General features: G+C 57.2%; 3 protein-coding genes across 5 annotated transcripts in view; 1 reads left to right on the forward strand and 2 right to left on the reverse strand.

Annotated features, from left to right (window-relative positions):
- Positions 1–1886: 1886 nt before the first annotated feature.
- Atp5f1d (ATP synthase F1 subunit delta) lies at positions 1887–5054 on the reverse strand. The gene is made up of 4 exons (XM_042697307.1): positions 4814–5054; positions 4117–4270; positions 2439–2527; positions 1887–2340 (listed from the first exon to the last, which is right to left on the reverse strand). Exons 1-4 carry the CDS (start codon positions 4952–4954, stop codon positions 2218–2220), a joined length of 507 nt encoding a protein of 168 aa, XP_042553241.1. The 5' UTR covers positions 4955–5054; the 3' UTR covers positions 1887–2217.
- Positions 5055–9668: 4614 nt separating this feature from the next.
- LOC122122876 (CACN subunit beta associated regulatory protein) lies at positions 9669–17460 on the forward strand. Its single transcript, XM_042697308.1, has 9 exons — positions 9669–9823; positions 9918–10057; positions 10150–10214; positions 10587–10731; positions 10917–11088; positions 11286–11426; positions 11968–12178; positions 14488–14668; positions 15444–17460. Exons 1-9 carry the CDS (start codon positions 9734–9736, stop codon positions 16399–16401), a joined length of 2103 nt encoding a protein of 700 aa, XP_042553242.1. The 5' UTR covers positions 9669–9733; the 3' UTR covers positions 16402–17460.
- A 245-nt stretch (positions 17461–17705) lies between these two features.
- Stk11 (serine/threonine kinase 11) overlaps positions 17706–23066 on the reverse strand; it is a 28683-nt gene continuing 23322 nt past the window's right edge. For 2 of the 3 annotated variants that reach the window (XM_042697306.1, XM_042697304.1), the window contains 3 exons: positions 22178–22371; positions 18920–19131; positions 17706–18228 (listed from right to left, as the gene is read on the reverse strand). In XM_042697306.1, coding sequence (XP_042553240.1) covers positions 18935–19131; positions 22178–22371 — 391 coding nt within the window. In that variant the 3' untranslated portion in view covers positions 17706–18228; positions 18920–18934. Of the gene's footprint in view, positions 18229–18919; positions 19132–21406; positions 21898–22177; positions 22372–23066 lie in introns of those variants that run through there. The other variant, XM_042697305.1, reaches the window with a different exon arrangement.

A 23066-nucleotide genomic window follows, 5' to 3' on the forward strand; every position in this document is an offset into this window, starting at 1 on the left:
CTCACATCTCCCCTTTGGGAGTGGCCTAGCTGTGTCCCTGTGGATTAAGGACAGAGGGTCCCTGGTTATGAAGTGTGTTAGCCTCAGAGACAGGAAGCTCAATGACAGTCTCCTCCCACTGGGCCAATGCCAAGCTGAACTGTGTCCTTAAGTCTTATTTATAGTGTCGTGGTGGCCTGGCCAGGACCTGGTCTCTGCTGAGAAAGGAGGCGGGGCCTCGGCAGGAAGGCTGTACCTGGTACTCTGAGGCTACCACACCTCTGGGCAAGAGCTCCTGGGGAAGGGATGGGCCAACCACTTGCTTTCAGATCCCAGATGAGAACCCAGAAATACTACAGGATCTTCTGACTAGGGACAACCCCAGCACAGTCTCATCCAGGCCTGGCATGCACCACGGGGAGTCACTACCACGGGGCTGTGACAAAGAGGGACCGCCCACTGGTGCACACAGGCCACACACAGGCCTGGGGGTGGATGCCAGGTCACTGTCCTGGCTCCAGTGACACAGGCAGGGAGCAAGCCCTGACTCCATATACTCACCCTCCTGGAATCCCCTCCCAGCCTCACTGAGGCAAGGTGGGAGGAGGGAAGCCCAGACCTATTCCTCAACCAGGGCAGTGACTGTTGCCCCAAGGTTGCAGAGGAGGTAGGGCAGTGCCCAGCAGGATAGTTCCAGAGCTGCCCCTACCTGAGCTCAGCCCACCCCATCTGGGACTAGCCAGGGGCCTGTGTACCCAAAGAGGTGCCAACACCACCGGGGATTTGGGGCAGCTGGCCAGGCCAGGGCCACCCACAGTCTGGGTGTGCCCAGGGAAGGGCCTCTGTGGGAACAGATGAGGACCGCCTCTTCCCAAGGCTTGCCAGGGAGGGGTTAGGAAGCCACTGAAGGGAGGGCCTGGTGTTACTTGTGGTCAGGGCTCCAAATCTACAGACCCAAAACATGCATCAGCCCAAGCCTAACCCTAGTAGCCAGTGCCACACCTTTCCCTGCCCTCCAGCCCACCCTGGGTCTCAACCCTTACCCATCCACACCCTGTGGGAAAAATACCCAGCTCCCTGCCCACCCCACCTGGCCGGCCAAACTGTGCCCTTGAACCATGCTTTTTATTTTTTGTCATGGGGGCTGAACTCTGAGCCTGGGCGCTGTCCCTCAGCTCTTCAGCTCAAGGCTAGTGCTCTACCACTTGAGCCACAGTGCCACTTCCAGCTTTTTCTGCTTATGTGGTGCTGAGGAAGCGAACCCAGGGCCTCGTGCATGCAAGGCAAGCGCTCTACCACTGGGCCACTTTCCCAGCCTTTTTTTTTTTTTTTTGGTTGGTCCTAGGGCTTGAGCTCTGGGCTTGGGCACTGTCACTCAGCTCTTCAGCTCAAGGGGAGCCCTCTACCACTTGAGCCACAGCGCCACTTCTGGTTTTCTGAACCTCGATCCTCAGATCTCAGCCTCCTGAGTAGTTAGGATTACAGACGTGAGCCACCAACACCCAGTCCCAGCCTTGAACCATGTTTTTTTTTTTTTGGGTCCGGTCATGGGGCCTGAACTCTGGGCTGGGCGCTGTCCCTCAGCTCTTCAGCTCAGGACTAGCACTCTACCACTTGAGCCACAGCACCACTTCCAGCTTTTTTCTTTTTGCTTATGTGGTGCTAAGGAATTGAACTCAGGGCCTCGAGCATGCAAGGCAAGCGCTCTACCACTGAGCCACCTTCCCAGCCCAAACCATGCTTTTTGTACCTCACCCACCACCATGGCCTGTTGACTGAGGACACACAGGGAACCCAGACTCACTAGATTCACAGGCTCTGGTTCACATGAGGAACACAGAGGGCTGAAGAGGAGGAGGTGCCTGACCTCTTCACCTAGGCAGAAGTGAGGACACCAAAACACACAATCAAGTTCCTGGTCTTTAATTGGGGGTGAGGCTGGGGCAGGCCCTCTGGCCAGGTGGCATAGGTGCTGTAGGTATGGGTGGCAGCTCGGCAGGGACAGGGGTTGGGACAGCCCGTCAGGTTGAGAGATCCTTAAGAGAGCCCCACCAGGTCTTTGGAACCTGGCGCTGTGCTGCCCCCTGGCGGCCTTTTCGCTAAGCTGCATGGAGGAGGAAACTCCTGGGTTTTTCCAGGCCACCCCTAAATAGTCTTGACCCCGGGGGAGCTGGTTCCACCTGTGTGGTACACACCCTGCTGGGCCCTAGGCCTGTTTTCCTGATAGGCATACACCAGCTACTCCAGGGCCTTCACCAGGGCCTCGTTGGCCTCGATGCGTATCTGGATCTCTGCCCGTGCAGCCTCATCTGCAGCCCCAGACAGCTCAGACTGTGCCTTCTCCAGATTCGCCTTGGCTGTCTGCAGAGGGTGGGCAGGAGTGAGGGCAGAGTAGACCCAGCTGGGCACCTGCCCTTCCACTGCAGCACCTGCCCTTCCACTGTACCTTCTACACTTACCCCCAGATCCAGCATGTCCAGTGTCACAGCCTCTTCAGCCAGTAACTGCACAGAGGAGTCAGCATTCACCGTGACAGAGCCGCTGCTCACTGTGGGAGGGAGAGCAGGAGGCAAAGCCTCAATCCACTGTATCTGTGCAGCATCCTGGTGGGCAACCTCAGAGTACCTTGGCTTGGAGCTCCCAGTCTGTGCCACTAGCCTACCAGACTACCCTCTGTCAAAAATGAAATACAAGCTGGGTTCCTGTGGCTCGCCCTTATCATCCTAACAACTTAGGAAGTTGAGATCTGAAGACTGTATTTTATAAAGTCAACCCAGGCAGGAAAGTCAATGAGACTGCTATCTCCAATTAACCACCAAAAAGCCAGAAGCAGAGCTGTGGCACAAGTGGTAAAGCATCAATCTTGGGCGATAAAAGCGAGGGTACTGTGCCCCAGGCCCCGGGTTCAAGTCTCAGTATTCACCAAAAAAAAATTTACTTGATGGGTCTGGATGCTCACTCACAACTTGTTGTTTCTCCTTTCAAATATGTAACTGTTGCCTTGGTGGTATAGCTCAGTGGTAGACTGTTCAAATAACTGTGTGATAACTCTTCTATAAGGGAGAACTCTCATTTAAAATAAACCATAAAACAAAGAGAAAGGGCTGGAGCATGGCTCAAACAGTAGAAGTTTGCCTATGGGCTGGGAAGGTGGCTCAATGGTAGAGCACTTACTTTGCATGCATGAGGCCCTGGGTTCAATTCCTCAGCACCACAAAAGCAAAAAGAACAAAGCTGGAAGTGGCGCTGTGGCTCAAGTGGTAGAGCGCTAGCCTTGAGCTGAAGAGCTGAGGGACAGCACCCAGGCCCAGAGTTCAGATCCCACGACCGGACCCCACAAAAAAAAAAAAAAAAAAAAAGTTTGCCTAGCAGGCTGATAAGCTCTGAGTTTAATCTGCAGTACTGTTAATTTAAAAAAAAAAAAATTAAGCTGGGCGCTGGTGGCTCATGCCTGTAATCCTAGCTACTCAGGAGGCTGAGATCTGAGGATCGCAGTTCAAAGCCAGCCTGGGCAAGAAAGTCCATGAGACTCTTATCTCTTCCAGAAAACTGGAAGAGAACTGTGGCTCAAAGTGGTAGATAGTGAGCCTTGAACAAAAGAGCTCAGGGACAGAGCCCAGACCCTGAGTTCAAGCCCCAGGATGGGCATTTAAAACAAGGGGAATATGACTCAGTGGTAGTGCTTGCCTTGCATGCATGAAGCCCTGAGTTCGATTCCTCAGCACTACATAAGCAGAAAGCCAGAAGTGGCGCTGTGGCTCAAATGGTAGAGGGCTAGCCTTGAGCTGAAGAGCTGAGGGACAATGCCCAGGCCAAGTTCAGGCCCCACAACAAAAAAAAAGAGGGAGGGAGGTCCTCAAATTGGCTCCCTCCTGTACACCAGCACTTCTCCCCTGCAGCTTTCTACTTCTTTCTAGTTCTGTATGGCCCACTGACTCACATTGGCCAAACTAGGCTGACTTCAGGATCAGTTATGTGCTTCTTGCCACGTTCGAGGTGACTCCATCAGTGTCCAGCTCTAAGCTACTTACACTTGCCAACTTTACTTTTCTCAAGGTCTCAGCTGAAACCAGGCCTGTTGTCCTGAGGGGACTTAATCTACACCCCTCCCACCCCTCCAGTTCGCTGCATACTGACCAAAGTACTTAGTGGTGGTGCCATCTTCGGCATGAACCACCACCAGCCCGGGTCGCAGGACCTGCAGAGTGGGCACATGGGATGCCAAGATGCCGAAGGCACCAGTCAGTGTAGGTACATCCACTTGCCGGACGTTAGCCTCGTTGAAGAACACCTGGAGAGGAAATCAGACTGTTACTTAGCAACCCTCAAACCTTGTTCAAGAAGACTTGGTCTTTCCTGCTGTGAAATGGGTCCCGGAATGGGGCAACACGTGATCCACGGGGCTGGTTTTGGCCTTAGGTCAGCTGTTGCCTTTCTTTGCTCTTCTGTAGAACGGGAATGCCAGGATAGGAAGCCACCTTAGAGATGCTAGCAAGGGGTCGTCTCTATGAGAGGCGTCCGGCTTCGGGAGCAAGTCTGGCTCCAGCGGAGGGAAGGGGGGGGGGGGTAGAGGGGGGTCAGGGTAGAGAGGGTGCAGGGTGGGAGGCAGGAGGGCAAGGTAAGGAGAGGTTCCCGCGGGGCTGAGTCGGCTTCTGGACCGCACGATGACGGGCGCGGAGGCGGGAAGGGGTTGAGGAGGATCGGGTACCGGACCGCGGCCTAAGAACCCAGTGCAGAACGCCGGTCCAGCGACCCCGCGAGCTGAGAGGCCTCGATCCTGGGGGCGGGGTGCGCAGGCCCGGCCCGTTAGGGAAGGGACTCGGCGGGGTCGAACCTGAGTAGGCGAGGCGAAGGTGAAGGACATCTGGCCGGGGCCGGCGGCGGGGGCCGGGGCGGCGGCGGCCTCAGCGTACGCACGAGCATGGCGTACGAGGCAGCCCAGGCCTGGGCGGCGGAGCAGTGCAGCGGGCAGCATGGCAGCAGCGGCGGTGGCGGCGGACAGGGATTCCGGAGACGGGACGCTAGCAACACGGCGGCCTTGAGGGCTGGGAGGACAAGGCGCGGGGGCTTGTGGGAGGCACCGTTCTGGCGAGCGCGCATGCGCACACTACGACTCCCAGAAGACTGCGCGACAAGGACCGGGAGCAGAGCATTCTGGGGGTTGTAGTTTCATTCCGGCTCCGGCTCCCAGCCACCTTTGGAGAGGGTCCATGGGTGGGGAGAAGTGGGGAGGGTTCCGGCTAGATGATTCGGCGCCGGGATGACTAGAGACCTGCACCCAGCAGACATTTGCTCTCCCATATTGCTGGTATGTGTTATATTGGATACCTGTGGGAAACAATATCCTGCTCTGGAGAGCGGTTAGAGGAAGGTGTTTAGCAGACATAGACGATGTCATCAATCAGCTGTAGTGTGTTGGGTGACAAGTACTGAAATAAACAAAGGACACCAGCTGAATGGGAAACGTGTTGGGACACTAGCGAAAGTTTGCAGCTGGAGAAGCAGCTGTCTGGGAAACGGCCTCTCCCAGTCTGGGAGAGAGCCGGGGCCACTCGCCCACCTGGCACGTCTGGTGCAGGCAGAGGGCGCTCCAAGCCTGAAAATGCACTCCCTGAGCTCCACCGCCCCGCGGGCCGCCCGGCCCGGCCGCCCCCGCTGGCCTCTGACGCAGGAGCGCGTGCGCGGGCGGCTCGGAGGCCCCGCTGACGTCAGCCATAACTGCGCAGCCTCGTCAGTGGATATGACGTCATCACCCTCGCCCCCGCACTCGTGCAATTCTGCAATCCATAGTCTGGGCTTTTGGCCCCCACTACCTCCTATTTTCCTTTGCTCCTTCACAGTATGGCGGGGGAGGGGTGTCTGGAGGGAGACAGGAAATCTGTGTATGGGGGGGGGGCATTGTGAACCCTTGACATTGCTGTGGAGGGAACAGGTACTAATGTACCCTCTCCTCCCCTGTGATGGGAGTCTGGAATCTTTTGTGGCTCCTCACAACCACCAGCCTATGCTCTTGTTCGTTTTTGTGTGTAGAATTCGCACCTCTGGCCTGACACACAACAGAAGCCCCAGACTGGGGCGTTAATCACAATGATCTGGACATTCTGGGAGCTGCAAGTGTTTAAGGTGTAAAGCCTTACCTCCTTTCCTTGGTGCCTCTGTCTCTGTACTTATGGCCTAACGATAAGAAAGCAGGGAGAATTAATTAGTGGGTTCCTCAAAGGACTAATGAATGACTTCTCAATCCCCACAGGCAAAGACAGCACCCTTACCCAGTTCCCCAGCCTGGGATTATTTGGGAATTCTATCCCATCATAGACTCTCCACTTGGTACAGCCATTATGGCTGCCATCTCTAACCTTTCTTTCTGCCTCACTTCAGGTAGAAGAGCCCATAAAAGCTAAAACCTAACCATAGCATTCTTCTACTAGGAGTCACACACACGATGGCATCTCTGTTTCATCTTTTGTTTTTGGCAGGGGTGTGTGTGTGTGTGGTTCGGTCGTGGGACCTGAACTCTGGGCCTGGGCGCTGTCCCTCAGCTCTTCAGCTCAAGACTAGTGCTCTACCACTTGAGACACAGAGCCACATCTGGCTTTCTCTGCTTATGTGGTGCTAAGGAATTGAACCCAGGGCCTCATGCATGCAAGGCAAGCGCTCTACCCCTGAGCCATCTTCCCAGACCCTCTGCTTCATCTTTGAGCCCACTTTTCAACTTCTTTTGTCTCAGTGCTAAACCAGCTTTTCAGAACACTTGCTTGACCACCAGTCAAGGAGCACACAGGTCCATTTCCTCCAGTGTGCTTATGCTGTGGGATCCTGCGGCCCAACCATAAAGAAATTCCTGCCCCCTGTTGACTTACTTTGAGAGCCACAGAGAGAAACAGGACTGGAGCATGGGTGTTGGTTGACATGATAGTCAAAGATGAATCCTGGGATGTGGTGTGTGCTCAAGAGTAGAGCAAACTTGAACTCAGGGCCTGGGCATGCTCCTTTAGTGTTCTACTCAAGGATAGTGCTCTTCACACTTGAGCCACAACTCCACTGACTTTCTTGCCTAGGCTGGCGTTGAACTGAAATTTTCAGATTTCAGTCTCCTGAGTAGCTAGGATTACAGGAATGAGCCACTGGCCCTAGAGCCAGTGGTTAGGATGAGACCATTCTTGGATTCCAAGCCCAAAAAGGCAGTATGGTTGTAAACGGGGTTTGGGCTAATTCAGGTCACTTTGGAGAAGCATGTCCTTGGAGGAGGGGATACAAATTTGGGCCCCAGGGGCCCTCAGTACACCTCTGAAAAGCTATATTATTATTTGCTTTTTTTTTTTTTTGCTGTACCATAGAACAGGGTGTTATTGTGAACCCTTTACAGTGGCATGGGGAACCCCGTATAAGGGAAATAGGTACCTAGCTCTCCCTGACAGACTGAAAAAAAATTGTGCATCCCAGAAGCCTAGACTGTGCACCCCACCCCCATATTCTCAGGGGAGAAGGAAGTAAGCCTTGTCCACCCCCCAAGACTCCACAGCCCTGGGCCTTGTGTTACCACCAGGCTGGCTAAAGGGTGGGGTGGGGGGGGCGCCATTCCTTTCAAGACCTAGGCTATTAGCGGGCCCTGCGCAGTTTCTGGAGACCAGAAAGCCGGGGAGGGTAAGTCTCGCAGTCCTGCAAGGGGGGGGGGGGGGAGAGGGGCGGGGGCGGCTGTGCGCAAACCAGGCCCCCCCCCCAGGAGCGCAGGCTCCGCCCCCCGCTCCCGCCCCCGCCGGAAGGGAAGGGGAGGCGGTGGCCAGAGCGCAGCCAGCCAGACGCGGCGGCGAGAGCGGCGGGGGCGGCTGGCTGAGGACCGGGAGGCACCGGGCTCACCGAGCGGGCCGGAGCGGGCTCGCCGCCAACGCGGTCACGTGCGCGTCCCCTCCTCTAGCGCTGGCTTCCCCCGCGCGCCGCGCTCTCCATTCATAAATTCTCCGTCTGCTCCGCGGCCACCGGGCGTCGGAGCCAGCCCGGAGCGCCGCGCCGCCGCCCTCCCGCCGCCCATGGGCCGCACGCTCCAGCGCTGAGGTAGGCGCGGCTGGCCCGGGCGCAGGGCCGGGTGGAGGCGGGCATGCGGGCGGGCCGCGAGCGGCCGGGGATGGCGGCGGGTTCCGGGGCCCGCCCTGGCCCCGCTGGACCAGCGGTCCTGCTGCTTTGCGCGCGGTTGCGCGTGCCCGCTGGGGAGGGCGCGGAGGAACCAGGCGGGCCTGGGGGGGAGGGAGGGAAGGCCTGCGCAGCTTTGCATCTTGCTCACGCTGTGGCAACCTCCGGATCCCCTCTCCTACCCCCCCCCCCACGTCGTTCCCTAGCCTCAGTTTACCCCGGTGAGAAGGGGCAAGGGCGATGGCGCGTCCATCGTCTTAGGGTTTGGATGAGCCTGGTATTGGGCTCTGGTTTTTCTCCCCATCTCCGGGCCAACTAGGGGGTCGGGGTGGGCACCTGTGCTGGGAGCAGGTGTCTGCCCCACCCCCAGCAGCCCACCTGCCGCGTCCTGCATTTCCATCCTTCTTCGCAGTCTCCTCCCGTCACCATCCCGACGCCTCTGCCCCACTCCCTTCCTCCTGAACTCATTTCCCGACCTACATAGGCGCCCCCTCCCAGCCTCTCACCCGCAATGCTGAGGTTATCGTCTCTCGAGACACACCTTCCCTTTCCGTGGGCCTCAGTCCCCACCCCACCCCCTTGCTGTCCAGCCCCAAACCTTTGGGGCTAATGATGCTGAAGCCTGCGCGCTCCTCCGCGTTCAGGAAGGGCTTCTCGGGAGCGCGCACACGCATTGCCAATTCGAGGATGTAGGGTATAGCGCCCTAGCCTCAGCCCCTCTGAGACTCCAGGGGTCCAAAATAGCCCCAAGGATAGATCAGGTACAGCTTTGAGCAGCTCCCTTCCCTGAGTGCTTCTTCTCTCACCTTCCCTCAGTCCCTGCCTCAGTTTCCCCCATACTTGGAGGCTGTCCGTCTGGGTCTGGCTGAGCACTAGCGGACAGGCGCAGCAGCCATCTTGCTGTCGTCTTGGGGCGCCCCTGCAGGCAGCCTCCCCCGCGCCCTCTCCTCCCCCACGTTGCTCTGCCTGGCAACCCGCCCCCCAACGCGGCCTGCGCACTGTTGCCATGGGAACCAGATTCTTCAGGGCAGGAACAGATGCGCCTCTTTTGTCCTTTCCACTCCCACCAGCGTGGGCAGAGGGAAACCTTTACCTCCTGAGTCGTGACTTGGGGCCTACTGGCACAGCCCCTCCCACTCGTTTGGCTATGCACTTCCTCTTGTCTTAATAGGACAATCCTTTTCTCTCCCTAATGGGTGAAAAAGAAACATTTGGGGTACCTGGCTATCTCTTGATTGGCTACAAGTGGCCTCTCTGTTTCTCCAAGGGGTGCTTTCCCTTTCTTGGGCAGGGCTCCTGGCCCATGTTACCTTGCTAGGCCGGCCACACCGGCCGGGGAGGTGGTGGTGGTTATAACACTCATGCACACACACATACACGCACAGGCACCTCCCTAATGATAAAGATGGCAAAATGGAAATCCCAGGAGAGAAGCTCTTCACACCCCCCACCCCCCATACTAGGTGCTCATGCTGCAGAGCAGGGTCCTACCTGTCCATGAGTCACCGCTGGTGTGGGCTGCAGTTCTTGACAGGGAAGCTGGGGGGGCTCATTTTTCAGAGGCTCCTGTGAGGGAGAGGACAGCTGGTGGCAGAGCAGAGCAGGCCCTGTCCTCTTCAGTGTCAAAATGCAGCCCACCGCCACCATGGCCACAGCCTCCACTACCACTGCCACCATTGCCCTGACAACGTGGGACAACGTAACCATTCGCCCTACGGTGGGTGACCTCTAGGATATGATGTGCCAGAGGGTGGGGTGGAAAAGTTAGCAAGGTTAAGGATTTCCTGATGGTCCCCTATGTCTCCCCACAGGCTGAACCAGACCCCATCCTGGATAACTATGTGCTCCTGGTGGTGGTGATGTCACTGTTCATTGGGGGCACTCTGGTCGTTCTGTCTGGTGTCCTGCTGCTGTGTAAACGCTGTTGGGAGGTCCACCAGCGCTTCAACAGGTACCGGGGTACCAGGGACAGGGCTTCTTGAGCATGGGGTCAGAGATATTCTTAGGCTCCAGACGTCTCTCTCAACTGCTGTCCTTGCTCAGGGCCATGGATGAAGCAGAGAAGACCACTACCACCTACCTGGACAATGGTACCCACACTACCCAAGGTGAGGAGCCCACCCAAGCCCCACCACCCCATATGTCCATTTGTCCGACCGCCCGCCCATCCCTTGGCCACCTGCCCGCCCCCTGGGGCCGCCTGACCGTCTGTGTCTGTCTGTCTCCCCCACCAGACTGGGCGCTGCTCGATTCCGACTCATCTCTGTTTCCTTAACGCCCAGGCGTAGGTGCGCACAGGCGCGTGCTGAGCGAGTGAGTGTGTGAGCAGATGAGCGAGTGCCCACCGCCCCTCCCCCCGGCCCGCCCAGTCCTGCGGTCACTCGGCCCCGCGCCCCTCCCCTCTCCCTCCCTGCCCAGCGGCCTTCCCTGGATGAAGCGCGGCCCACCCGGGGCCCACCCTCTCTTGGCTCTCCTCGCAGACCCTGACTTCAGGGGGGAGGACCCCGAGGGCCAGGACGCAGAGACCGAGCGCTTCCTGTCCACCAGTTCCACCGGCCGTCGGGTCTCCTTCAACGAGGCCGCCCTCTTTGAACAGAGCCGGAAGGCGCAGGACAAGGGCCGCCGGTGAGGGGGTGGGGCATTGGGCTACAGTCCAGCAGAAGTTATGGCTACTCAGTGGCGGAGGCTGGGGTGACAGCAATGTCCCAAACAAGGACCTTGGCTCCTGCATCCAACGAGGTGGACAGCAGAGATCAGGGTCAGAGCAGGAAGTTACACCAGTGGGCTGACGAGTGGGTATTCCCTTGTAGGTATACGCTGACAGAGGGGGACTTCCACCATCTCAAGAACGCCCGCCTCACCCACCTCCATCTGCCACCCTTGAAGATTGTCACCATCCATGAGTGTGATTCTGGTGAGGCCAGCTCAGCTGCCACGCCCCACCCGGCCATTACCCCTAAGGACAGCTTGGCCATTTTCCAGGTAAGGTCCAGGGGCTACCAGCCAGCCCTGGTATTTGGTGGCTTGGGATTGGTTGGGCTGGATCTATCTTGAGGACAGGTGAGAGTCCTGGCTGGGGGTGGCTGGGGGGGCCAAGCCCAGCATGCCCCCTCCCCCCATCACCCACCCATGCTCTTTGACCTGTCACTGCTTCCTCCCCCATCGGCTCTGTCCCACAGCCCCCGGGGAAGGCCCTCACCGGCCGCTCCGTGGGCCCTAGCTCCGCCCTGCCAGGTGACCCCTACAACTCGGCCGCAGGCTCTGCTGACTTCTCAGAGATCAGCCCCTCGGCATCCAGCGACTCTGGGGAAGGCACCTCGGTGAGGCCTCCCCTGAGTTTCCCAGGGTGTACAGAGAAGGTGGGGGGCTCCTTCTTTTCCTTCCCCGTGATCCAAGAGGGAGGTCAGCTTTTGGCTTCTGCTTGCCCTGGCCCTCCTTTGACCTTTGGGTCCTTGAATATGGGATGTAGGATGGGCTTGAATCATCGAAGGGCACCCTGGGCTTCAGTGGGTATTCAGGCTCCTGCCCACCACTCCCAGCCCAGGGAAGACAGCTCCCTTAGCACTAGTGCTTGGACCCTTTTATCTAGGGTCCTTCCCAAGGCAGAGACAGGGCTAGGGAGACCAGAGTTAGCTTGAGGGGGGCAGAGTGAGGTATCAGTGAAAAGACACCAGCCCTAGAGATTAGCATAGCCCATGGCCCACCAAGAGCCCCTGCTCCCCCGTTCTCTCTGAGCAGCTCCTTCCACTTTGCCCCAGTGGTGGGTCAAGGTGTTGTTGTGACTGTGACACCCTGGTTGGGGCTGGCTCACAGGGCCAAGGGAGGGGACTTTGCCTGAGAGCCATCCCTGTTTCCTCCCAGTTGGATGTGGTTGCCAGGGGCACCAAGGCTGGCGGGCCTGGGGCTGCAGTGGCATCTGGGGAGGCGGGCGCAGGTTCCGGGGCTGGCACCGTACTGCAGTTCCTCACTCGACTGCGCCGCCATGCCAGCCTGGATGGGGCCAGCCCCTACTTCAAGGTCAAGAAATGGAAGCTGGAGCCCAGCCAGCGGGCATCCAGTCTGGACACAAGAGGTAAGTCTACAGCTCCTGATTGGGGGGGGGGAGGGGGGAGTGAGGCCCAAGGAAGTGTGGTGTGAGCCACCAGATGCTGCCTTGGGCAGTCACAGGTGGGAGGCTGTGAACCAGACAGGGTCTGTGTTCCCTGGACCACAGCCTGCTCGAAGCAGCAGCAATGTTGGCCAGAGGCCTTGCAGCTGGTCAGGAAAACCCAGAGCCTTTCTCTAGATGAGCTGTCTAGGACCCCTATCCCGTGCATTCTGGTTGCATTTAAGCTACCTGGTCACTGGACTTCCTGGCTAGGACCCCACCTATTACCCCCAGGGGCTGTGTGCACAGCCACTGGTTCTCATTCTCAGCCACAGCAGGGGCCTTCCTTTTCTCCCTGGATGACCTTGGCTCAAACCTTTAGTCTGTATAAGCTTTGATTTCTCTGGTGGGAAGGAGAAGGGGGACTGGACTAGGCCAGGGTAACTTCTTGGGGCTGGGGGCAGGGGGGAGGGAGGTGTCTTGAACCTAGGGCTTTAATCTCGCCCTTAGCTTTTTCATTCAAGGCTGCTACTCTCTCACTTGGTCCACCTCTACTTCCAGCTTTTTGCTAGTTAGCTGGAGATAAAAAATCAGATTTGTCTGCCTTGGCTGACTTCAAACTGGGATAATCAGATCTCAGTTTCCCAAGTAGCTAATATTAAAAGCATGAGCCATTGGCACCTTGCTTAGGAGAACATTTTTTTGTTCTTATTTTGGCATTGGAGCTTGAACTCAGGGCCTGGGCACTGTCCCTGAGCTTTTCTAGCACTCTACCAATTAGAACCATAGTGCCACTTTTGGTTTTCTGGTGGTTAGCTGGAGATAAGTCTCACAGACTTTCCTGTCTGGGCTGGCTTTGAGCCATGATACTCAGATCTCAGCCTCCTGAGTAGCTAGGATTACAGGCGTGAGCCACCTGTGCCCAACTTTCCCTTAGCCTTTTCATTCTACTATGTGAGCCACAGCTCCACTCCTGTTGTTTTTGTGTGTGCTGGTCCTGGGACTTGAACACAGGGCCTGGGCACTCTCCCTGACCTTCTTTTGCTCAAGGCTAGAACTCTAGCACTTGAGCCACAGCTCCACATCCAGCTTTTTTCCTGCCCAGGCTGCCTTTGAATTGTGATCTCCCAGTCTCAGTTTCCTGAGTAGTTAGGATTACAGGCATGAGCCATTGGTACGGATGAACTGGGGCTTGAACTCAGGGTCTGGGTACTGTCCTTGGGATACTCTTGCTCAAGACTAGCGCTCTACCACCTGAGCCACAATGTCACTTTTGGCTTTTTCTGTTTATGTGGTACTGAAGAATTGAACTCAGGGCTTCATGCATACTAGGCAAACACTCTAACCACATTCCCAGCCCTGAACTTTTTTTTTTTTTAAGTAGGTTTCTAGATAGTAGTATTTCTGGTTTTCGTAATCAGTCATTAACTCAAACTGCTATTTTATTTACAAAGACAGGATCCACTTGGCTTGTGAGTAGCACCCTCCTGACCCTTCAGGACAGGGCTTCCTTATTTCCAGCCCGAAGCAGGGCCCTGTGGGGGTGAGGGAGAAGAAAAGGACCCCACCTATAGGCAGGCAGCAATCATCATTCCTGCTTAGGGAACCTCACTCACCTGGCAGGCCTGGGTGTCTACTGCCCTATGAAAAGGTGGTTGTGATGGCAGGTCACATTAGGAAAGGCCTCCAGACTTGACCTAGGGAATGCGTAATAGGTGTCAGAGAATGACTAGCTGGTGAAAGTTTTAAGTGCCCACTGAAGAGAAGGCAGGAAAACACTTGCTCTAGTCACTAGTGGCTCCTAGCTGGGTTTTGAAAGGAAGCCCACTCTGCTGCCCTGTTCAATCTGGGAGACAGGTTCTGAGACAGCCTTGATCCTGGCTGTAATAATAGTCACAGCAGCTACACAGGTCCAGAACCTGTTTGCTCTGAAGCCTGCCTACACTGATGGCCTGGGGCCATGGGCAAGGGTGGGGCAGTCCCTCCCTCTGCGCATGCCCCCCCCCCCCCCCCCCCCCCGCCCGGGTGCAGCCTGCACTAGGTATCTCCTTTCCCTCCTAGTGCCCACCAGCCCTAGCTCTACTCTTCCACACTTGGAGATGGGCTAAGCCTGCCATCAGGTGTCTGTCTGGCCAGAACTACTCTGGGCACTACTTCACCTGGGGTCCCTCTGTGCCTTACTGTGCTCACCTGTACTTCAGCTTCCACGCTCCCCCAGTTCAAGTAGCAAGTCCAAGGCTTGGACTTGGATGTATTAGAGAAGCACAGCAGGCTAATGACCTTCCCCTGCACAGGTTCCCCCAAGCGCCACCACTTCCAGCGGCAGCGGGCAGCCAGCGAAAGCATGGAGCAAGAGGGGGATGCCCCCCATGCCGACTTCATCCAGTACATTGCTGGAGCCGGAGATGCCATGGCCTTCCCACACCCCCGCCCCTTTCTGGCCAGCCCCACCAGCCCGCCCCCCGCTCTCGGCAGGTATTTTTCAGTAGATAGAGGTGCTAGGGGTGGGCCTGTGGGCCCCTTCCCTACTCCATTCCCCCTAGGTGGCCCAGGGAGCACCCTCCAGGCCCTGTGGACACGCCTCCCCCTGGCGGCCTGGGGGCCACCTCTCCAGCAAGGACCGGAGCAGGGAAGCAGGGAGACACTGGGTAAGGGTAGATGGGCAGGTGTGGTCCCAGACAAAGGCCCTAGGGCCCCTAGAATGAGACACCTGCCCAGGCCAGGCCACCATGGGCTAGTGCCCACCCTAGTGCTGCCACTTCAGCATAGATTCCACAGCCTTAAGGGCTCTTTGGTGGCCCCAGGCCCCCTCTCACCTGCCCACACTCCTGAAAGATGGGCAGTCCCTTCTCAGAAACTGCTATGACCCAAAGGCACTATCCTAAAGTCCCAAGCCCAAGCCAGTGGGATGAAGGCCTGGGAGGGGGAGAATAGCAAGGTGCCATTCAAGCTTGGGCAGCTCCAGCCTTATACATCCTTCAGTCTTGTCAGTCCATAACAGATGGGTAGAGGGCAGCCTGGCTAGAGTCATAGTATCCCAATCCATCCATCCCCTGTGGCATCCATGTCCAGGAAGCTAGAAAAAGGGGATGCTGTGGGTACAGCCAGCTATTACAGCCCCAGCACATACTGGGGACTTGCACCAGCTTGGCAGACCAGTATAATCCTGAGGGTCGGTGATCCAAAGGTGGGTGGCCAGTGGGGAGGGGACGAGGCCGGCAAGCTCTGACAGCCACGGGGTGGCTTACAGGCTAGAGGCGGCCCAGGCGGCGGGAGGATTGAGCCCCGAGTCCCCCCCAGAGCGCAGCATCGGTTCGGGGCCTGAGCAGCAGCAGCAACAGCAAGAGTCGGACGCCGAGCAGACCCAGGCTAGCTATCGCGACCTATGGAGTCTGCGTGCCTCTCTTGAATTGCATGCAGCCACCGCCTCGGACCATAGCAGCAGTGGCAACGACCGTGACTCTGTGCGCAGCGGGGATAGCTCAGGCTCTGGAGGTGCGGCGCCCACCTTCCCACCGCCCTCACCACCCACGTCACGGCCCAAAGAGGGTGAAGGGCGTCGCCTATTGCAGATGGACAGTGGCTACGCCAGCATCGAGGGCCGAGGCGTGGGAGATGATGTGGTTGAGCCGCCCACTTTCCCTGTCCCACCACGCAGTCCACCCCGCAGCCCACGAGCTTGGCCACGTCGGCCCCGCCGCGACTACAGCATTGACGAGAAGACAGATGCGCTTTTCCATGAGTTTCTGCGCCATGACCCGCACTTTGACGACACCCCAGCCGCTATGCGACACCGCGCACGCGCACACCCGCATGCGCGCAAGCAGTGGCAACGTGGTCGGCAGCACAGTGACCCTGGGGGTGCACGTGCAGCTCCGCCCCCTGGAGCCCCAGTTCCGCCTTCTGGTGTGCCTCGGCCAGCACGTGCACCCCTGCGCCGTGGTGACAGTGTCGACTGCCCACCAGATGGCCGAGCGCTGACCAGCACAGGGGACGACCCTGCCATCCCGGTCATCGAGGAGGAGCCGGGTGGGGGCTGCCCTGGAGCAGGCCTGTGCGTGGAGCCCTCAGGGGCGCTGCTGGACAAGCTAGCAGCTGGTCTCGAGGAAAGACTCTTTCCCACACGCCTGGCAGCAGAGTCTGTGGCGGCAGCCCAGGCGCTGGTGGTGGCTGCAGCCCCCACCTCCCCCGACCACAGTCCAGCCTAAGCCCTGTGCCCCCAACCCACCTCTCAGCAGCTTCTTCGGCCCCAGTGGAGCCGTGGCAGTGGCAGGGCGGGACGGACCGGACCTCGGGGCGAGCCGGTGCACACAGGAGAACTGCAAGGACCCTTCACCAGGCGCATGCACACAGCCCAGGCGCTCGAGCGGCCTCGGGTGCAAGGGCACAGTCCTGTGCCAGCCTCTGCGGCCCAAGTGAGTCCGCATACAGCCTTCCTGCTGACCTTGCACCCTCCTGGTGAGCACAAACACCACCAGGTCCTCTGGGTGCTTAGTGGGTCTCAGTGGCATCCTGAGGTGCGAAGCTCAAGACTCTGGCTTTGCTGGAGGGGGATTCATAAGTTCTTATCAGGCTTCCAAGGACAGCATTTGATTGCCCTTGGTTCTAGGCAGCAAATGGCTGCCACACACACACACACACACACAGCACAAAATCTCAGGCTGTTGAGGACCAGGAGTCCTGAGGCATACACATATCCCTTTGGGGGGGCTACTGAGCCTCGAAGAGGGGCACCAGTTGCCTGCTAGGTGCATGCATGGGCTTGCCAAGGCAGGGAACCCAAGAGGGAGGTTGATGCCAACCATTGAAAGCTGTTTACCTCACTAATCCACAGTGTGTGTTCATGGCAGCCTGAGCCCCCTCCCACTCCGAGCAATAACCGTGTCTGCCACCGCCAATGCTGCTGCTGCTGCTGCTGCCACTACGGCCCCTATCTGGCCCTACAAGGAACCTCTGGGCCCTGGACACGGCTCCTCCCTGTGTGTATCTTGTGCCCACCCAATGCATGTGGACAGTGCCCTGTCCTTGACTCATCCCATCCCTTCTGTGAAGCCGCTGGGGCTAAGTGTTTCAAAGTGGATAAAACACAGCCCAGGCGGCATGGCTTCAAGTTTCCCAAACTTTATTTATTGCCAAAAGATGGGGCAGCCCTTGCCCATAGCCAAGTGCCCATCCTGCCCCTTGAAGCTTTCTGCCTAATATGTAACCATCCAGTGATGGAGTTTGTTGTGTATTTGTTTTCTTGTTGATTATAAGTATTTACTGCATATTTGCTGGTCTGGTTTTTCTTGTGATCGAAGACCACAAGTGGCCTTGGAGGGAGAAAGGGTCAGGGTGAGCCACTGGACCTCTAGGCCAGGTAAAGGTCGGGGTTCAACAAGGAGCTAGAGGCCCAGCTGAGCAGAGCAAGGAAGAATATCCATCTATAGAGGCACTGCATTTGGGGATCACTGATTCATTCACCCACCCACCTGACTCCCAAACAGTTTCCAAACACCCTCACAGCCATAGCTCAAATCCACCTGTTTTATTAAAAAAAAAGGAAAAAAAAAAGGAACCAACCAAACAAAAACAAGGCAGCCAAGGCTCCCTCGAGCAGTTCTGCATGCAAGGCGGTTGACAGGAGGTCTGGTCTCCTCCAGCTGTCTGGCTGAGCATTCCCCACTTGTCAGCAGGTGTGAAGGCCCTAACACAGCAATGAAAACCACCATGGAGGTGGTGGAGAGCCAGTAGTCTAAACATAAAGTGCATCTCGGAGGCCAGGCTTCCCCCTCCCCTGCGTAGGAAAGGCTCCTCACAGGACTGCAGGGTCAAGTCCTGTCCACTGTGGGGTGGTGCTGTGCGCCGGCAGCTGAGGGTTGGGCTGGGCCTGGGTCTCTGTTGCGCCCCTGCCTGACCCTTGTGCTCCTGAAGTCCTGAGCAGTCAGCACAGAGGCATGGTGGCCACCTTCGAAGGTGGGCGGTGGGCCAAGAGCCTGCAGGAAGACTGAGGAGGGCCTGGGTGGTGGCACCTGGTGGGGAGTCCTGGCGATAGGCTGCAGGTATGAGGACAGAGACAGGTCACTCTGGGACTCTCAACCTCTGTCCTGGAGGAGCTAAGACCTGGGTAATAGGAGCTGTCAAGCTCCTGGACCCCATTGGGTGGGACATCAGGGAGGCCAGAGTCAAGTGACTGGCAGCCGCTACCTGCCAGCCTGGCTCTTGATACAGGTGACCACCATAGGCCTGTATTTGGGACAAGGATGTGGGCCCCACAACCAGGAAAAAGGATTTGGTTGGACATGGTTTCAAACTACTTCCTGCGCTCTGGAGGGACAGGCACATAGGAAGGGCTAACAGGACAGGGATCCAGCATGACTCAGCCCCACCAGACCCCAGCAGACAGGCAGCTCTCCAAGAATAGCCAGGAAGAGCTGCTGCCACCTGCCACCCACACAACTCTCTCCTGGGGCATATGAGGCACTGGTGTAGCTGGATGAGGTAGATCCCATCAGCCACGATTGGGCTGTTAATGAGCCCTGCTATGGGTTTTGTATAGATTTAAATGACTATAGTCACACCCTCTCAGGCCTGGGCTCAGGGCTGTGAGCTGGTGAGTCTAAGTCAGGGTAGATACTACCTCTGCAAAAGGGATGCTCACCAACAACACAGGCCTAGAATCTGCGTGTGTACCCCAGGAGGCACTAGGGCCCAGTGTTGTTTTCCCCCCACTAGGCCCATGCCCACCTGCAGGCGGCACCCTCACTGTTGCTTGCAGGCTGATAGCCGTCGGATCTTGCTGCTGGCACAGGCCTTACGGGCAGAGTAGGTGGCACCAGTCCGGCACTCGGCCTTCGACTTGCTGCTCAGTTGTGTAGACTCTGTGCCATTCATGCACACAGCCTTGGGTAGACTGTGGCTCTGTCCATTCTGACTCGCCTCCTCCTCCAGGACCTGTCCTAGGAGGAAGAGGGCAAGGACAACCTGAGCCCAAGGAACAGTGCCACTCAGAGCCCCTGGCCTGGTTTTGCCCCCCTGCGGACCCCACTCCCGCCAAGCCCAAATATCCCAGATCCTCTCCATCCTCAGGTGCTGTCTCTCAGCAGCTCCAGGATGACCCTCTATCCAGCCAGGCCAGGTTCTTCCCACAACAGCCTGAGGAAACCCCTCTGCAGACCATGTGCAGCACCCGCCTGGGCCCCCAGGTGGTACTGTATGGGTCTTGTCTTCAGGTACTGCAGTGCAGTAGAGGGAAGGCTGCAGGCACCACTGGCCTGTTCTGGTGTATGCCATGGGTATCTATGCCTGTGGTGGGCCTGGGCCACCTGCATGCCCTCCAACCTGGTACACAGGACACGGAATCTCACCTTAGATAGGGTACAGGAGAAGCTGGGCTCCACATGCCCAGCACAGGTCCCCTGGGGATGAAGTACCTGCTTGACCTGTGCATCAACAGGGCCTTCTACCCAGCCTCCACAGCCACCAACCCTGCCTAATATCCTGGGTCCCTGGCTCACCCTGCCTGGCTGGACCCTGTCTTCACATTGGTTGTAAGGAAATGGCAGGATATTCTCTAGAAAGTCTATCAGGCAGGGGGTGAGGGGTGGCTGGGAATGTGGCTCAGTGGTAAAATGTTTGCCTCAAATGCATGAGGCCCTGGTTCAATTCCTCCATACCACATAAATAGAAAAAGTTGGAAGTGGTGGTGTGGCTCAAGTTGTATAGCACTAGCCTTGAGCTGAAGAGCTGAGGGACAGCACCCAGGCCCAGAGTTCAAGTCCCACAACTGACAAAAAGAGAAAGAAAGAGAAAGAAAAAAAAAGAGAGGGGGGGGAGGAAGGGAAGGAAGGAAAAGAAAAGAAAGAGGAAAAGAAAAGAAAGTAAGTCTATCAGGCAGGAGACACGGTTGTGACACTCAACCTCCAGCTCTTGGGCCCAATACAGAGCCACGCCTGGGAGGGATCAATGCCTCCTAACTCAGCAGCTTCCAGAACTTGCCATGCACCCACCTTGTGCACAGACCATGTCTGTGTAGAAAGACAGCTTTGGTAATGAGGCATCACCTCATCTTCGATTTGGGCTGAGCTAGTGTGCATGAAAGTCAAACACCAGGATAGGATAAACCCCACAGTTGGTCTCTTCAGGCCTGAGCACTGTGGCCTGGGTGGAGTCCCTTGTCCTGCCTGAAAACCTTGACCCCACCTTATGGCTTGTCCTTGAGGACATAAGAAGCCAAAATGAACCCATCCCCAGTGGGGCAGTTGAGCTACTCCGTATGAGCACCACCATAGCTATGAGGAGCACCTAATTGGACCAGCTGACCCAGTCAATAAGGCACCTGGTAGCTTCAATGTCTCTAGAGCCAATCAGGGTATCTGGCACCCCTGCAACCAAGTGGGGAGGAAGATTTCATTTGCATAAGGAACCAGACCTGACCATCCCTGCATGGCTCACCTTCTTCAAGTTAAAGCAGGCTGGAAGAACCTGGGGACTGAAGGGTCCTAGGCAGAAACAGTGTCCTTGCAAACAAACGTATATCAAGCCAGAGGCTTGCTGCTAGGTACCCTGTACCAGCTCCCATCTCAAGGGGCCTAGCTTACAGTAAATGAAGGGAAAGTGGGAGATACCTCAGAGGTATCATGTGTCTAACCTAGCACAGAATACCCGGGCCCCTGACAGGTATCCTCATGATCTGAGAGGCAGCCCTTCCCTTCCACTTTATGAAAAGATAGGTGTGGATCTCAGACCTAAGGCCTGCCTGTAACCAGGGCCTGTGCTACATGCCAGAGCAGACATGTTCTAGCATAGCCCTATCATGCATGCCTGCCCCCATGACCCCAAGGAAATGTCTGGCAACCATCTGACAGGAGCCCAGGAAAGGCCTGGAATGTCCTCATAGTCTCAGGGGCCTGCCTCTGCCTGCTTTAGGGCTCAGTTCTGCCCTATACTGGGGCGCCTACCCAACTTGCCCTCCTAAGAAATGGTAGCTATCGGGCTGGGAAGGTGGCTCAGTGGTAGAGTGCTTGCCTTGCATGCATGAGGCCCTGGGTTCGATTCCTCAGTACCACATAAGCAGAAAAAGCTGGAAGTGGCGCTGTGGCTCAAGTGGTAGAGTGCTAGCCTTGAGATGAAAAGCTGAGGGACAGCGCCCAGGCCCAGAGTTCAAGCCTCACGACCGACCCAAAAAAAAAAAAAAAAAAAAAAAAGAGATGGTAGCTATCAAGAGCTCCACCACTCAAGGAGACTGAGGGGCCCAGACGCTGCTGGGCTGCCATGCTGGCTTGAAGGACACAGAACACTGGGATCCCCAGGGCCTAGGACATTCTGGCACCCTTCCCTAGCCAAAGGCCACCTCCCACACCTTGGCTCACAGCTCACACCCTTCCTGTTCAGCTCGCCTTCGCAGGCTCTTTCAGTCCTGCTCTGGGTAACAGCCCCATGTAGGACTTTGGGGAAGGTCCCAGGCTGTAGCAAACATCCATCTGGAGACACACAGCGGGGCAAAGCTTTATAGCAGAAGGAAAGCAGGAACACGGCGGGGAGGGGGAGAATGTGTGTGTGCCAATGGGTGGTGGCCCGGTTACACTATGCTAAGGCCTCGAACTCCTCCTCAGGCACCACTGCAGTGCCTGCCGCCTCAGCTTCCTCTCCAGAAAGGTCTGCACCCTGGCTCTTCTGCGCGAATCTCTCCTCGCTAAGCCCTGCCTCAGATGTCTCCTCGCCACCTGGGGAAGTAAGGGCAACACATGGTCAGGGCAAAGGGGCAGGATGGAGGGCCTCTGGACCCTCTCACATGTCTGGCTGAGGGGGCCCTGCACCTGTTCACTATCCAGCAGGAGTGAGAAAGAAGCTGGATTCTGGGCAGCACCTGGAGCTGGATGCCTAGGAAGCCCTCCCAGCCAGACCAGCCCCTCATGGGCTGGAGCCTGCAAGGACAGTCTACTACGAGGTTGGGGCCTGCTCCAAGGGTATCGGGGCCCATGACTGCAGCTTCTGCTGGCTCACCAGGCACAGTGAAGTCCTGGGTATATATGATGCCATCCTCGATGTCAAAGAGGTCGTCGTCCTCATCCTCGGCACGGCCATGCAGGTCCTCTAGGTAAGGTACCACTGTCATGCTGCGCCACCGGTCCTTGGTGTCTGGGCTCGGTGGGATGGGCACAAGTGCCTCTGCCAGAGGGTGTTTCTTCCGGAACCAACTACAAAAGCCCAGATGTAGTGATGCATATCAGAAAGGCTCCTGGGTGACCGTTGGGGCCCACTGCTCATGTAGGAGCCAGGAACCATGCTACATACCAGGGTGGCTATGACTAGAATACTGGACCCTGTTTGGCTGCTGGTATCCTTCAGCCACACTCAAGTTCTATCTCTACTGCATTAGGGGGTCTGGACAGACAAGACTGTCTCTGGCCTGGAAAACCCAAGGCTGGGCAGGGTGAGGGCCATCTTCAGGATCTGGACACCTAGGCTGTGAGCATGTGGCCTCAGGAGGATCTGTTCTAACTCCTCACATCTATATAAATGCTAGAAACCTTAACTGTAACTACTGATATAAGCCCATGGGCTCTGTGGGCTGTTTGTGGATACCCAGGACTCAACTCTTGCTGGCAGGTGCCAGGGTGAATGATCTGCTGGAAGCCCTTCCCTCAGGAGGGTGGGGGGCAGACTCCACCCAGGAAAAAGGGCATGCCCTGGGCCTGAGTATGTACATCTTGAGCCTGGCCCCCAAAGTGCCCAAGGGCTGTCTACAGGCACTGAAAACCTGCAAGCAGCTCCTGCACTACCTCCAACACACCGATTCCATCAGTTCAAAGCCCTGACCTCTTAGGACACAGGGCTCCTACCAGCTGAGGTTGGGAGTGTCAATGAAGGATGGGTACAACAGTGCTTACCC

Source organism: Dipodomys spectabilis, unplaced genomic scaffold (assembly GCF_019054845.1).
Source record: "Dipodomys spectabilis isolate Male_0828 unplaced genomic scaffold, ASM1905484v1 ptg000215l, whole genome shotgun sequence".
Taxonomy (NCBI): domain Eukaryota; kingdom Metazoa; phylum Chordata; class Mammalia; order Rodentia; family Heteromyidae; genus Dipodomys; species Dipodomys spectabilis.